This window comes from Triticum dicoccoides, chromosome 3B (genome assembly GCF_002162155.2).
Source record: "Triticum dicoccoides isolate Atlit2015 ecotype Zavitan chromosome 3B, WEW_v2.0, whole genome shotgun sequence".
NCBI lineage: Eukaryota > Viridiplantae > Streptophyta > Magnoliopsida > Poales > Poaceae > Triticum > Triticum dicoccoides.
Genome location: NC_041385.1, coordinates 815878278 through 815893331, shown reverse-complemented (window position 1 = coordinate 815893331; position 15054 = coordinate 815878278). Strand labels below are relative to the sequence as shown.

General features: G+C 44.5%; 1 protein-coding gene across 1 annotated transcript; it reads right to left on the bottom strand.

Moving 5' to 3' along the window:
• Positions 1 to 4228: 4228 nt before the first annotated feature.
• Positions 4229 to 9388, bottom strand: LOC119278662 (protein LONG AFTER FAR-RED 3-like). The gene is made up of 15 exons (XM_037559996.1): positions 9235 to 9388; positions 9000 to 9139; positions 8721 to 8822; positions 8527 to 8599; positions 8328 to 8434; positions 8118 to 8241; positions 7495 to 7689; positions 6859 to 6944; positions 6653 to 6760; positions 5726 to 5821; positions 5552 to 5650; positions 5369 to 5443; positions 5155 to 5286; positions 4922 to 5037; positions 4229 to 4610 (listed from the first exon to the last, which is right to left on the bottom strand). The coding sequence occupies exons 1-15, from the start codon at positions 9329 to 9331 to the stop codon at positions 4436 to 4438; spliced, it is 1725 nt and encodes a 574-aa protein (XP_037415893.1). The 5' UTR covers positions 9332 to 9388; the 3' UTR covers positions 4229 to 4435.
• Positions 9389 to 15054: the final 5666 nt, after the last annotated feature.

The window sequence follows — 15054 nt, the reverse complement described above, 5'->3', positions numbered from 1 at the left end:
ACGACTGTCAAAACCCATACACTCCATGATCTGCATCACTAGAGCGTGCTCGATCGTGTGGAAGGCCTTTGCGAAATCTAGCTTAAGGATGGCAATCTCCCTCTTCGAGTTTTGGCACTGATGGATGAATTCATATGCCCACGCCACACAGTCCTGGATCGATCTACCCTTCAAGAATCCGTATTGGTTGCGGTGGATAACTTTAAGGACCACTTTCTGTAAACGCCCACAGCTTTACCTGCGTGCAGCCTTTTGTTCTTTGATTTGGGCCACGGGTTATACTAGTACTATCTCCCCTAATTTTATGATGAAAATGGAGTGGAAACTTTGGAAACAGAGAGGAAATATGAAAATGAAAATGAAAATTTGCAAAACGGAAACCGAAATGAAATTGTTTATGTGGAAATGAAAACAAAAACAGAACGACATTTTCCGGTGGAACAGACGTGGAAAAACTTTCTGTTTCCGTGATTATGGAATTTCCGTTTTTACTATAGGCCTATAGCTGCTTTGTGGCACTAGGATCAAACAATACACAAGGACACAATGAGCAAAATGGATTACTTAGGTCCAACTTTTACTACCACACACGTAGTTAACTAATCATATATGCAATTGTCCTATACTACTACAATACAATTCTAAGTTGTTAACATAATCATATTATTTTGTAGCCATATTAACAATTCATTAAAAGATTGTTCGTGTATTTCTCTATGATTCATGGGGTTTCTAAATTCCTCTCAACGCCCACTTCTATTTCCGTATCTGCTCTGTACACTACTAGGAAAAGGCCTACTAATGACGCACTACTGGTGCGCCATTAGTATCACGCCACTAGTATTTTTTACTAATGGCGCACCAGTGGTGCGCCAGTAGTATCTGGTATACTAATGGCGCACCACTGGTGCGCCATTAGTATAGGCCACTGGTGCGCCATTAGTATAGGCCACGGTGCGCCATTAGTATAGGCCACTGGTGCACCATTAGTATAGGCCACGGTGCGCCATTAGTATTTTTGAATTTTGAAGGCGGGAAAATAGTAGTGGCGCACCGTCTAACCCCCACCGTGTGCCATTGCTATTTTTGAATTTTGAATTTGGATCTGGATCGCGATTTTTTTGCCCATTTTTTGCTCTTTTTTTTGCTCGTTTTTTTGCATGATATTATTTCAAATTTTGTTCCTGTTTTTGGATATTGTACGTTCTTTTGTCGGAGAGGAGTTCGCCGGAGAGGAGGAGGAGGAGGTGACCGCAGAGGCGCTCGCCTACGTTGCCGGAGAGGAGGAGGACATCGCCGAAGAGGAGTTCACTGGAGCATCGGAGAGGGGGGAGGAGAAACCATGAGGGGATCACCGGAGAGGAGGGAGGAGGAGCTCACCGGAGAGGAGGGAGGAGAAACCGTGAGGGGAGGGGAGGGGAGGAGAGGAGAGGAGGGAGGAGGAGGTCGCCAGAGAGGAGGAGGAGGAGGTCGCCGGAGAGGAGGAGGGTAGTATGGTGGAGGAGAGAAGGGAAGATAGAGTGGAGGAGTGGAGGAGAGGTGGAGTGGAGGAAAAGAATGAAGAGGTAAGGAGGAGAGGACACGCCCAGCCATATATACAGCATAGTAATGGCGCACCGTGGGCAGGTGCGTCATTACTATTTCTTTTTATTTATTTTGAATTTTGAAGGCGTGAAGATACTAATGGCGCACCATGGGCAGGTGCGCCATTAGTAATTTTTTTAATTTTTTTATTTATTTTGAATTTTGAAGGCGGGAAGATAGTAATGGCGCACCATGGGCAGGTGCGCCATTAGTAAGTTTGATTTTTTTTGAATTTTTTTGCCTCCCCAGATCTTAAAAGCCCCGTATCTTTTTTCTGTTAGGTTTTTGAGGATTTTAAAAATGTTTAACGGGGTTCCCCCTGCTAAATTCGGATGTAACTTTTCGAGTAGATGATTTTTCATATAAAAATTTTTTTCATCCGAGTTCGTATGCAAAAGTTATGCCCATTTTTACAAATTCTCGAGAGATTTTGCAAAAAAGTCGAAAATTCATGTTTGTAAATTTTGCTAACAACTAGACCACATATCACATGAGAATCTTATTTTTTTTTAATTTTTTGACACTTCTATCATTTTCTTTTATTTTTTTTGAAACTGAAAAGGCGGTCGGGGGGTGCATTCGGGGGAATGTTTGGGCCAAATTACTAATGGCGCACCGTGGGATGGTGCGCCATTACTAGTTCAATTAGTAATGGTGCACTACTCCCACGGTGCGCCATTAGTAGTTTTGAAAAAAAAAATTACTAATGACGCACCGTGGGATGTGGTGCGCCATTAGTATTTGCATACTAATGGCGCATCAACACATGGTGCGCCATTAGTATTTAGTAATGGCGCACCACATGTACAGTGCGCCATTAGTATCCATCCCGTCTATAGCCCTTTTCCTAGTAGTGGTATTCGCCCCGTGTCTGTTTCGGTAGTATCTGTTTTCGTATTCATTTTCAGGGTTTCTGTATTCGTTTCCGCATCTGCAAAAAAAATATGAAAACAAATGTGGTAGAATCCAATTCCGCCCATTTCCGTTTCGTTTTCATCCCTAGTCATACATTTGTTTAAAAAAAGGCATACTAGTTTTTTTAGTAAAAAGAGGCATACTAGGAGTACTATTATTTGTTTTTGCATGACGTTGCCGAACTGCTCCTGGACAAAATGGACCGTTTGACCAGCCCACTACATGATGAATGTATATTTGAATATTCAAATGCGAACCTTTTCCTTTAAATTGTCCGTGCAATGTTGTAGGGCAATGCTTCCACTTTTAGTGCATGCAACCGGTGCTTCCAAAATGAGTAAGAACAAATCCTTCGACATTCAGAACCTTCTCATAAAATATTTATGCCCAAACACCACATTCTCTCCAAAATAGTCCTTTGTAAGCTTTAACATGACCGACTTGGTTGTTCCGATGAACTCCAATATGCCAACATTCATGCTTTGGCTTCTTGTTTGACACCATGTCTGCATATAAAGCAATCACCGTATCAAGTTCTTCATCCTCATCCAATGATGATTCGTCGAAAAACAACTCGACAAAAGGTTCATCTGCAAAATAAGCACCTACAATTTCGATCACAATGATTTGGGACATAAAAAATGGGTGAGGAAATCCATCTAACACTATGCAAGCGAGAGGAAGAGGTGGTAGGTTGGTGGAGGTCTGCTAAGCTCGAGAAGCCTGGAGGCGACAACTGAGAGACGATGGTCATTTGACCTACGTGCGTCGGGACAGATGGCCAGGAGGCGGCCGCCGCGACGGGACTACGAGGAGATCCTGCTGGGGCGGCTGGGGGTCGGCAGCTAAGGCGTGGAGAAGTGACCGGGGCGGCGGGGCCGCAGCTCACCAGCCGCCATCCAGATGAGAGTGAAAATTCATGTGGTTGCGTCCCACGTCAGGTATCGGGAAAGGTTTATGTGACGGTCATTTTATCCTTAATAGTGGGGAAGTTGGACTGAATTATATATACATGTCCCCAATAAATTTCACATTCCAGGGATCTATTGGAGTTGTTTTGTTTTTCCATTTTTTTCAATATCTGTTTATTTTGGGGATGAGGATTTGTTCGAGATTTCTTTAGGTGGCGAAGCTAAGGTTACTTTCAGACGAGCTTCTCTAGTCCAACTCCTTGCTAAACCTGATCATATGCCGGGCCAGGCTTCAAAAAGCCCGAACCCGGCCCGAAGCCCAAAACACACATTTTCTCAAGTCCGGCCCCAACCCGAACATAGGCCTGAAGCTCGAAAGCCCAGCATGAAGCCTGAAAGCCTGGCCCGAATGTTGTTTCTCAGTGTTGTTACGTGTAGGCCCAGCCCAAAAAGTGCAAAGATGAAAGCCCAAGATCAGCCCGAATATGCTTTCGAGCTGCAAAACAAAGCCCGAGCCTAGCATGAGAGGCAAGCCCGACCCAGATTTTTGGGCCGGGTCGTACGCCCATGATCAGGTTTCCTCCTTACCAGCCGACCCCGAGCAGCAGAGCGGTTTCATGGGGCACCGATGTCCGACCAGGTAGTTTCAGGCTTCAGCCGCGACAGTCCGTCCGTCGTAGTCGTCGACCGTTCCTCCGGCCGATCAACCACCAAGAACATTTCAAACTAGGCCGAAAGGGAAGCGATGGTAGCTGTGGACCGGCCGGTCGCGCCATGAAGACAAAATCAGCCGGAGTTGAAAGGGTTCAACGCTGGAATTTAAAATTGGGCGCGCATCACCACACCACCAGTCTATAAGCTTTCCGTTCGTGTCACAACAGTATCAATAAATAAGATTGGTACTATGACAAGTGGTTCCATAATTAACCAACAATGGTCGGTGCTAATTAACATATGTGCGTCTTCTATCTGTATCCGGACTGGCCATGGAGGCTGCTGGAGAGAGCCGTTTGGCGCGAACGGGGCTACGGATAGGCCTGCTTGCCGTTCACATATGTCGCCAGGACGTGCCCCGGGATGTCGTCGGCGAACTCGCGCCACGAGGTGGACGGCAGGACCACGAAATCGGCGTACTTCCCTTCGGCGAGGCTGCCCACAACATGGTCCAGGAAGCAGGCGTAGGCGGCAGATATCGTGTGCCTGCAGCGTGCGACAGAGAGAACTCTGTTATTTTCTGAGGTTGACATTTAGTTCAGACAAACGCAAAGGATGACATGCATGTGCAAAAGCAAAGGGTAACATTCGGTGCTATTTTCATAAACCTACATGTGCAAAGCAAAGGGTGTCATTCAGTGCTATTTCACAAAGAATAGTAAACTCGATCTGAGAAGTTTGCAGTGTGCAGATCTCAAATTCAGATACGAGTGGACCAGATGACAGCGAGAAATTCTACGGCATTTCTGAGACGGCGTGTATCCGACTAGATGGAACATAGCTGCAAAGGGACTCACGCTTTCAAGGAGTCGTCTAGGGGCAAGCGCTCCGTGGCGATCCAGGGCGCCTCCCATCCAGGCAGCTGGCGGGACATCGCGGTTTTAATCGCTTGCAAGGGGTAAATATCTGAAACCTGGAGGACAGAGACACATACAGTTAACTGGCTGGCTACATAACTTCGCCGCAAAAAATAGCTATATTACTTGTAAACTGATTTTCAGTTACTCAAGAGATTCGGGGAAATACATACAGGCCAATCAGAACCAAAAGCCAGATGTGCGCCACCGGCCAATAGTGACCGAAATAAATAGGAGCTCCGCTCAGCTCGTTCTACCCCGATCTTCTTTCCAGCAGAGTCGGCATCGTCCAACAAATGATCTGGCTGGCAAAAACAAGTATCGCTTTCAGAAAAACCATCATTACAAGCATTATATAAGATATAGCAATGGAAGAGAATGATCGACCTGCACAGATGCAATGATGCCATGCTCTCCGAAGCGCTTTGCTGCACCTGGGGATAGATGCTGAGCATGCTCAATCTGATTTCACATGAAGCAAGTTCAAATTATATTCAACTTATTAGTTAGTTACTACAAAAATGATTTGAGGGCAAAATCTCTTCTTCAGTATGCTACAGAAAAACATACCCGGAACCTACGGTCCTTCGTTCCATTCAAACTAACAACCTTGTCGAACATATCTAGCAGCATATCGTTAGCTTTATCTCCAATTGCATGTATGGCAACCTTAAAAAGAACAATATTACTTTCTCAGATGATGGTAAGCATGATTAAGCATGTGCACAAATGGAAAACATGTACCTGAAGTCCCGATTTGTCTGATTCTAATGTTGCATTCAGCAGAACATCCATATCTAACAATTGGAGACCATAATCGCCAGGAGCATCCTCATAAGGCTGACCATATATATTAAACATTTACAAACCAGAACATAACTGTTTATTATTTGAATTTATGGCGAATCAACTGCCTGGCCGACACAACCACGGGCGGAGCTATGGCAAAGTCAGGGGAGGGGGGTAACCCGCCCAGCCTTGGACAAATTAGTAAAGGAAAAAATTAAGAAAAGCCTAGATTAGACATTTGCTCCCCCAAACACCCATATTTTATAAAAAAAATGGGATAACTTTTTATATATTAGCAAGCTATTGCTTAAGAAGTCGGAGTATTTAGTTCAGCGAAAAAAGGAAATGATTAATAAGTGTACACCTTTAAAGTTTCCACCACCAAATGAATAAGTACCAAAACCAGATACCTTTTTAAAACAACACTAACAAAAATCCAAACCTTATTTGCTAAAGGACCACCACAAATTTACATCCAGAAATTCAAAATGCAAAGAAGATTTAGTGGTAAATATCAACCCTCTAGATAACAATATGATGTGCATCTATTCCATAAAAAGTATGGTGTAGATATGAAATATCAGTGTACTAAGATGTAATTTTGAATGCACTTGCTGACACAACCTTTCTCAATTTACAGTTTCTTGCAGAAACAGAGACTGATCGGGCTAATCATATTGGTTTCCTTTATACATAACCAGATCAATACAAACTAGTACCATGATGTATCACATTCCACGCATGAGCATAAAACAGAGTATTTGTGAAGCTTTAGCCACAAAAAGACAGCATTGCTATGGACATAAATTCTACACCATCAATATAAATGCACTAACACTAACATGTCTGATAGGTACTCAGATCATACTCAAGACTACTTACCTCATAGAACCATGCACTTGAGGAACCCAAAGAACCATCAAGAAAAGCTTTCACACCACCTAGATGAATCCACCCACTTAAAGATCGACCTCTTTCATGAATAAGATCCTAGAAGAGATAATACGCAGATAAGTGTTAATAGTATTCGCATACTATTAAGCACTTAGAACAGAAGAGCTTGGTATATTTCATGAAACATAACTTACAGAAACACGAGGCCATGTCGGCATTGGGAAGAATAAGCAGACTCTGATCATCATCTTTCCCATAGAATGAGCCCATTCATACACATCTGTTGTGATGTAAGCACAATTCTTCAGAACAAATAAGGTTCCAGTCCAAAAAAAAGGGTTATAGATGAAAAACTACAAAAGTAGATCCTTGGTCCTTAAAAGAAAGGTACGAGTGAATCACATTGAAATTCATTAGGGGTCATCCAAACAACGGAAGAAACGTCCAGCTCTATATAAGATTTGATCGTAACATGAGCAGTATGGTTCTTTTACTTGAATTGGCAGAGTAATGCTTGATTATTGACAATATATATAGCAGTATGGTTCTTTTACTTCTATATAGCTTTATGTCTAACAGAATTAACAACATTTTATCATTGGGGGTACAAACCTCAATGTTTATGGAGAAGTTGCATTCCGTTGTTTAAAAAAAAAAGACATCAACAATGGACGCATCCCTACCAATAAATTCCGCAAAGTATAATGCAGTCATATATATGGAACTGCTGATATGTTCTGTTGTTAACTGTAGATTTTTGTAAGATACTTTGTATCTGAGTTTGCTGTTTTCATAACACCAATCTTACAAGCAAAAGTGGCACAAGATACCTGAAAGATCTTGCCAAGTTTGCTCTTCTGAGGTTCCAGGGAAATAACTTCCAACATCAACAACAGTAGTCACCCCTCTCATTAGAGCGTGTCTACTTGCTCTAAGGAGAGCCTCTCGCCTTTCATTTACAGAGTCTTCTCGAACCACATCAAATACAAGCTTCATAGCAGCATCAACCAGAAGACCAGTGGGCTCTGCAAATAATAATGCAGGTCAGGTAAATTTTTATCCTTACCTTACTGTTTACAACAATGTTTGCACTTGAAAGTACATGACCAATTAAAATAATAGTGCACATTAGATAGTTAAAACATATTATATCACCGATATCTTAATGTGGGAACTATGACTCCTTGAGAATTATGTGAAAATATATACAAAAATTTCAGAAAAAGACACACATGACCATGATAATTCATCATGAACTTTCTTGATCATAACAGTTGACGGTTTGCTTCTGAGTTTTTTTTTGTTGGTGAGACCATATTTATGTTTGAATTGAAAATCTTATTGTGTTTGAAAAAGATTTATATTGGTTCAAGGTATAAACTAACAAAAATAATTCCTGGCCCACAAAGATAAAAGGTCAGTGTTAATTACTCAAGTTCAATAAAAAGGTTACCTCTTTCCGTTGTTCTTACAATAGTTCCACCAACTGGGTCATTTGTGTTTTTGTCAATCCCAGCAATCTTCATAGCTAGTGAATTGGCTAGTCCCATGTGACCATCCATGCGTGAGAGCCAAACCTGCAAAATGAAATAATTCAGTAGCAGTCCCTATGTAATGGCTTCTCAAAAGATGTCGAACTCGCGAGATTGAACTGAAAACACACTGGATTATCAGGAGATATATCGTCTAACCAAGCAGCAATGGGGAATTCACCGCCCCAGAAATCATTGTTCCACCCTCCTCCGCGCACCCACTCGCCAGGATGTTTATCTGTTCAGAAAACAAGTCTCAGAGATACTAGTAGCATTGCAGAGAGATTTGGTGGTTGGTCTCAGAGAAGGAGCAGCGTAGTTCATCGAAACCTCTGACGGCTCCCTGCACCCTGCTGATGAACTCGTCTTTGCTCCTAACCCCTCGAAGCGGCACCCTCGCCAGCTGCAGCAATGTTGAGAAAGGAGCACACTGTGAAGTTAAATCTACACAACTGTAAGTCTGTAACTTCACGATCTGTCCATGTTATTATGGATTGCGAGGGGGTTCAGATAGGCGGCGATACCTGCAGGCCACCGTCGATTAGGTGCACATGGGAGTCGATGAATCCTGGGAGCACCACATTGCCACTGAGATTCAACTCATACGTGTGGCGGCCCTTGAATTCCTGCACTTTACAGCCTATACAGTCAATTTTGAGCGAACCGCAGGAGACAGACAATATGTGTGCTTGCAGTTGCAGTTGCAGTTACAGTGACGCCGCAAAGCAGTTTCGGAAAAGAAAAAAAACAGATTGCAGATAATCTCTGCGGGGAGAGGGGGCAAGCAGGTCGGAAGGCGCAACCTTGAGGGAGTCGTAGGTGCCGACGCGGAGGACGCGGCCGGCGCGGACGGCCATGGCGGCGGCGAAGGGGCGGGCGGGGTCGGCGGTGTAGATGGTGGCGTTGGCCAGAATCATGTCGGCGAAGCGTCCCCGCGGCGGCCCTGCGAGGGGAGGAGAGGAGACGAGCTGAGCATGAGCTGAGCTTCCCCTCGCGGCGTTCGATACGGTCGGTGGCAGGGAGGAGGGGGGCGCGTACATGGGAGGCGGGAAGCGGGGCCGGGGAGGAGGAACACGGCGGCGACGGCGGCCAGTGCCGCGGCGCCGGCGGCGAGGAGAGCGCCCCGGGCGGCCATGTGGTGGACTGGTGGGGTGGGTGGCTGCCTGCGCAATCGGCTTGGGTCGGGCGGGCGGTCTTGACGACACAAATGTACCAGGTTCTCTAGACCGGAGCCTGACCAAACTAAAGGAGGAAAACCTCCGGGCTCTGCATCGATCGATGCATGCGGCCATATTATTAAAAAACGTAACGGAGTCTTAAAATTCAAGAAAACTCAAAATCTAAGAAAAGGAGAAAATAAATGCGTAAAGCTCCACATCTGGCAAGAAAGCGTCACATCCGATGATAAAGAACAGGCTACGATGCCTACACAGCTAGCCTATTATTAGCTCACCATCCAAATCGGCTGAAGATAGTCCGTGCTACCGCCTCCCAGCGGTTGCACCCAATAACCATAAGCTTCATGTAGTCCGCATGAGTGAGTAATGACCACATACAAATCCAGGTTGTAGCTCTGTAGATAACCTGAAAAAAATAATGAATTTTTGTCCCATTAAAAATCATATCGTTTTTTATCTACCATATGACATGGATGCTCACGTTTTCTAGATTTATTTTTAAGGTTTAATGGCTTTATTCTTTTGGTGGTGAGAGAAAATGTCGGTCGACAACGGGGCATTTTAAGGTGACTTCGTCAATCTCAAAACTTGTCAGGTCAATCTTTGAAAGGTGCTCGTAGAAGTATGGTTTATATGTGTGCATTCATACGGTTGTGTATACATGTGAAAGTAACTCATTCCGTACATGTGTAAGCATTTGCGTCTAGAGTGTTTATAGAGCAGCATATCACGCCGAATATTCATAAAGTTACTTCAGAGTATGGGGTGCAATAATGTCTTGATGAGGATGGATAATTTTGTTGTGGTCAATGCTATGCATTTGAATGAGGGACATTCTATGACAGCGGCTCCAGTTTTAGATGATTGCAGAGAGTTATTACGAGAGTTTGGGAAGGTTACTATTGAGCACTGTAATAGAGAATCAAATGTAGTTGCTCATGAGCTAGCTGAGTGGGGGCGTGTAAACACCCCTTCTTTATGGGTGGATGCACCTTCGGTTACTATTGCTAAATTTTTAGCAGATGATGTAAGCGTTATTTGAGGTTAATAAAGCTAGCCATGAAGGCCTTTTCGTAAAAAAAAATGTAACGGAGTCTTAAAATCCAAGGAAACTCAAAATCCGAGAAAAGGAGAAAATAAATCCGTAAAGCTCCACATCTGGCAAGAAAGCGCCACATCCGGCGATAAAGAACAGGCTACGATGCCTACACAGGTAGCCTATTATTAGCTCGTCATCCAAATCGGCTGAAGATAGCTCGTGCTACTGTCTCCCAGCAGTTGCATACAATAACCATAAGCTTCATGTAGTCCGCATGAGTGAGTAATGACCATATACGAATCCGGATTGTAGCTCTGTAGATAACCTGAAAAGAATTAGTGGATTTTGTCCCATTAAAAATCATATTGTTTCTGATCTACCATATGACATGGATGCTCACATTTTCTAGATTTATTTTCAAGGTCTAAGGGCTTTATTCTTTTGGTGGTGAGAGACAATGTCGGTCGACAACTGGGCGTTTTAAGGTGACTCTGTCAATTTCAAAACTTGCCACGTCAATCTTTCAAAGGTGCTCATAGAAGTATGGTTTACACGTGTGCATTCATAAGGGTGCGTGTACATGTGAAAGCAACTCCTTCGGTACATGTGTAAGCATTTACGTCTAGAGTGTTTTGAAACTTGTCAGACATTTTGGGCAAGTTCAAAAACGATTGATGGTTTTCAAATTATCTGGGGCCTTTTATATTGTACTACGTATCTGGGGACATTCGTTCAGTTAGTCCGATGATTTCAAACTTCTACATCCCCAATAAAAAGGTCAAATTTGTTTCTTGATGCCTTATGAATTGCTCATTTTGGGCATCTCATGTGAAATCCATTCCCTTGAAACAGGTCCATGATAGTTCTTTATTGACAGGTACCTGTCCAGTTTTTAGTCCTATGTTTACACGAGCGAGAGCGACCCGACATTATTATTGTTTCAGTCTCTCGAATGCTCTTTCTCTTTCAGATGTACCTCTGACGGGCACAACAGACAGATGAGACGATGATCAACGGGGGCCGAGGGAGCTGGCTGTGGCACGACGACGATAGCAGCAGGGATACTTTGCGTCGTAGAAGTGCGGGGGTTGGTGGTCGTTGCGTGTTGGTATGGTTGCGGGGCTGATCGGGTGCTTATGGGTTTGCATGCTCTATGAGTGGTTTGCATGTGCTTGGTCTGTATCGATTTTCGTCGGGTTATTCGTTAATTAACTATGCAGTTCTCTTCTGTTTAATTAACCGATGAGGCAAATCTTTTGCCTCCGTTTCGAAGAAGAAAATTCTGTTGTTTTTGCCAAACAAAAATCACTTTGTTATACATCGTTTCCAACATTTTATTTCGGAGAGATGAGATGGAGACGGACCTGGATGCAGTCTCCCTTGACTAACATTTTATGACTCGGCCATGCTCTGCGCTCATCTGCATCGGCATAGACTCACCGTGGGACGAGGCGCAGAGGCCAAACTCGTCGCCGTTCCTGAGCACCACCCACCAGACGTCCGCGCGGCCGCTGCACTCGCTGACACGATGTAGGGCACGTGGAGGTCCCACGCTGCATGCTCTCGTACACGTAGACGTGCGCGGTGGCTTTGCAGTCGCGGTAGCACTTGAACGGCCCTCTCCCGTACCACATATGAGGAATGGGTCGAACAAGACGGCAACTCACGGAGACCCAAAATCGTAAAGTTTCATGTGGCAGCCTTTTGAATTACCGAATTCGCTAGTGGCACGGATCAAAATTTCTGCTTTCTTTAAACCGAAAGGTTATTGCATAAATCTTGATGAGTTGGGTTGAATTTGAACGAGTCCAAGTGAGGTTTGCAAGTCCCTATTTTTTTTAGGTTAAGCTGCACATTATTTTGTACTTCCTCTGTAAACAAATATAAGAGCGTTTAGATCACTAAACGAGTTATCTAAACGCTCTTATATTTCTTTACGGAGAGAGTACACTATATCAAACCAAGAAAAAAATGCATAAATTCCCATGCAACCTTTTAGAAGTGATAATGTTTTGCCATTTGCAAGACCAAAATTTCTACAAATATTTCATATAAAGGCAAGAAAAATTAGATGCATTTGATGCAAGTTGAGATGGATGATGGTAGTTCAAGACCAAGTACAAAATATGCATGGGATTCTAGTTGATTGTTTAAAACAAGAATATGAAAGATAGATTTGGCCACAGAAGAACTGGTAAACAAACAATGAAATAGTTCCAGGACAAGGCACACATAGATACTTTTCATATTTCAGATTTTTAGTTAGGATAATTATCCATTTTATTCTTGCGCATAAAATAGACAATAATGCATTCTAGAACCCTCGGTTAACTTTATATCTTCCATGAGACAACAACGTATATTTGCAATCCATCTAATTAGCTCAAAAATATATGTGAAGGTTTGCGATTTGTAAGTTCCATTTTCTCTAATAAGGAATAATTGGGCTAAACCAGAAACAAATAAGAGTCCACATCTAAAAAACTATGTCAAACTACTTGTAATATATGTTTTAAGTTCAAAGAAATTGCATTTTGATGAATTATAATATTAAGAAAATGTATGTAACTATTTAGCTATATCACTATGGTGTTGCTAAGATTTCAAAAAAATATTGATTAATGTCGTATGTCAAAATAATAAATCATAATTATAAAGAAGTAAAAAAAATTAGTCTAAATAGATAATAGACATTTAATTGTGTGTACCTTAGTAGTCTTTTACTAGCTGCAAATAAACACATTAATATTAGCAACATTTTATGTTAATCTACTACCACTATAAAAGTACGAGAGGGCGGAGAACCAAATCATTCTATCCATCGAAACATCGAGAAATAAGGATTCGGAGGATCCTCCCGCCTCCTCAGCGATTTGGGCTTCCTGGCCGTTGGATCGAAGCGCTTGATGCGATCTGAGCCGTCGGATCGAGCCCTGGAATGACCTCGTCCGTCGGATAAAAAATAGTAACTGTTGCAATGAACAGTCTCACCTCGACCGTGCCACCGCGGGTAAATAGCCTGCCCCGCCGGGGGCATTTTCGTCATTTCACTCGCCCGGGGTATAAAAGAGTCGGCTCCCGTGGAGGCAAACCCTAGCCGGCTCCCCTCCCCCTCCCGCGCGCCTCCTCTCCCTCTCTCTCGTTCCCCTCCCCTCCCCTCGCCTCCCCTCCCGCACGCCTACTCTCCTTCCGCCCACATCGCCGCCGTCGCCGCCGCCGCCGCCACCCGCCTCCCTGCGCGGTCGACGGCCAGATCCACCGCAGCAAAGCCCCCCCTCCTCCCCAAAAGCGGAGGGAGGACGAGGAGCACAACGGCGGCGGCAGCGGGGAGGAGCAGCACCACTCCTTCGTCCTACCCGCCCGACCCCCGACGCTCACTTCCCCGGCGTCGTCGCCGTCGTCCACAACCACCGCCACCGCGCCCCCACCCTCTCCCCATCGCTGCAAGGCCCCACCTTCTCCCAATCCCCTCACCCTTCTCTCCCGTGGCCAGTGGATTCGCCCCTCGCGGGATCGATTCCTCCGAGCCAGCAGTCTGCAGGGTCGGACGGGAGCGGCACGACCCCCATCGGTGCGTCGGTGGCGACGGTCCTGTGGGTCGAGGCTGACCCCCAATGGCGCTGGCACTGCGTCAAGCCAGCGCGTGCTTCTGCTCGCGGGCACTGAAGGCGCTGCGGGGGATCGAGTGGCTGCAGGCGCTGGTGCGCGGCCGGCTGGTGCAGAGGCAACTCGCCGTCACGCTCAGCCGCATGGAGGCGTTGCTGAGGGTGCAGGAGCGCGCTGCTCCGCCGACGCTCAATCACAGGACCTCAACGGCCGTGCCGATCCGCTCAGGGAACCTGAGGTACATATCCTTTTGGACTGAATGTGCATTTGCAATACCAGATTCGATCAATGATTTGTGCAGTTCTCGTTCCTGCAAATTTGATAGAGTCGCTCTGTGTCCTGTGGCAAGAGAATTTGATAGAATTGCTCTGTGTCACGTGGAAGAATTTTTGTTCCTATTTATTACAGTACAGATTATACTAATGCATCTTCAGTTATCAAGGGTGTGGCATATCTTGGCAGCTTAGTGGGGATTGAGGTATATCCACCTTTCCTATTTATTTTTGCATCTTTGTGTAATTATATTGTTCATGGAAACATTTATTTGGGACAACTGCACGATAGAAAAGTTACATGTCAGTAAGTTGGAGATGCGCCATGAATTCTACTATCCTTGAACCTGCTTAATTAAGTTGTTTCCACGCTTGATTCCGTTAGTTCTCAACCTGCGAGGTGCCCTTGTAGGTTTTTTAGGCTGCGATGATCTGTGTATTATAATGATTGGATTCGATTTGGTAGGTGTGCGTGCGTGGTGTACAGTCCAGTTGTGGATTAAAGCCTGCTGAATTCAGTTGATTCGGTGCTTGCTGTTACGCTCGACTTCCTATTGTTAGTTGTACTCGCTTGCTTCGAATTCCTCGTGGTAGCACCCCATCAGTTTGATGGGGATAACTGAGCTGCCGGTTTTTTAGGCTGCGATGATCTGTGTATTATAATGATTGGATTCGATTTGGTAGGTGTGCGTGCGTGGTGTACAGTCCAGTTGTGAATTAAAGCCTGCTGAATTCAGTTGATTCGGTGCTTGCTGTTACGCTC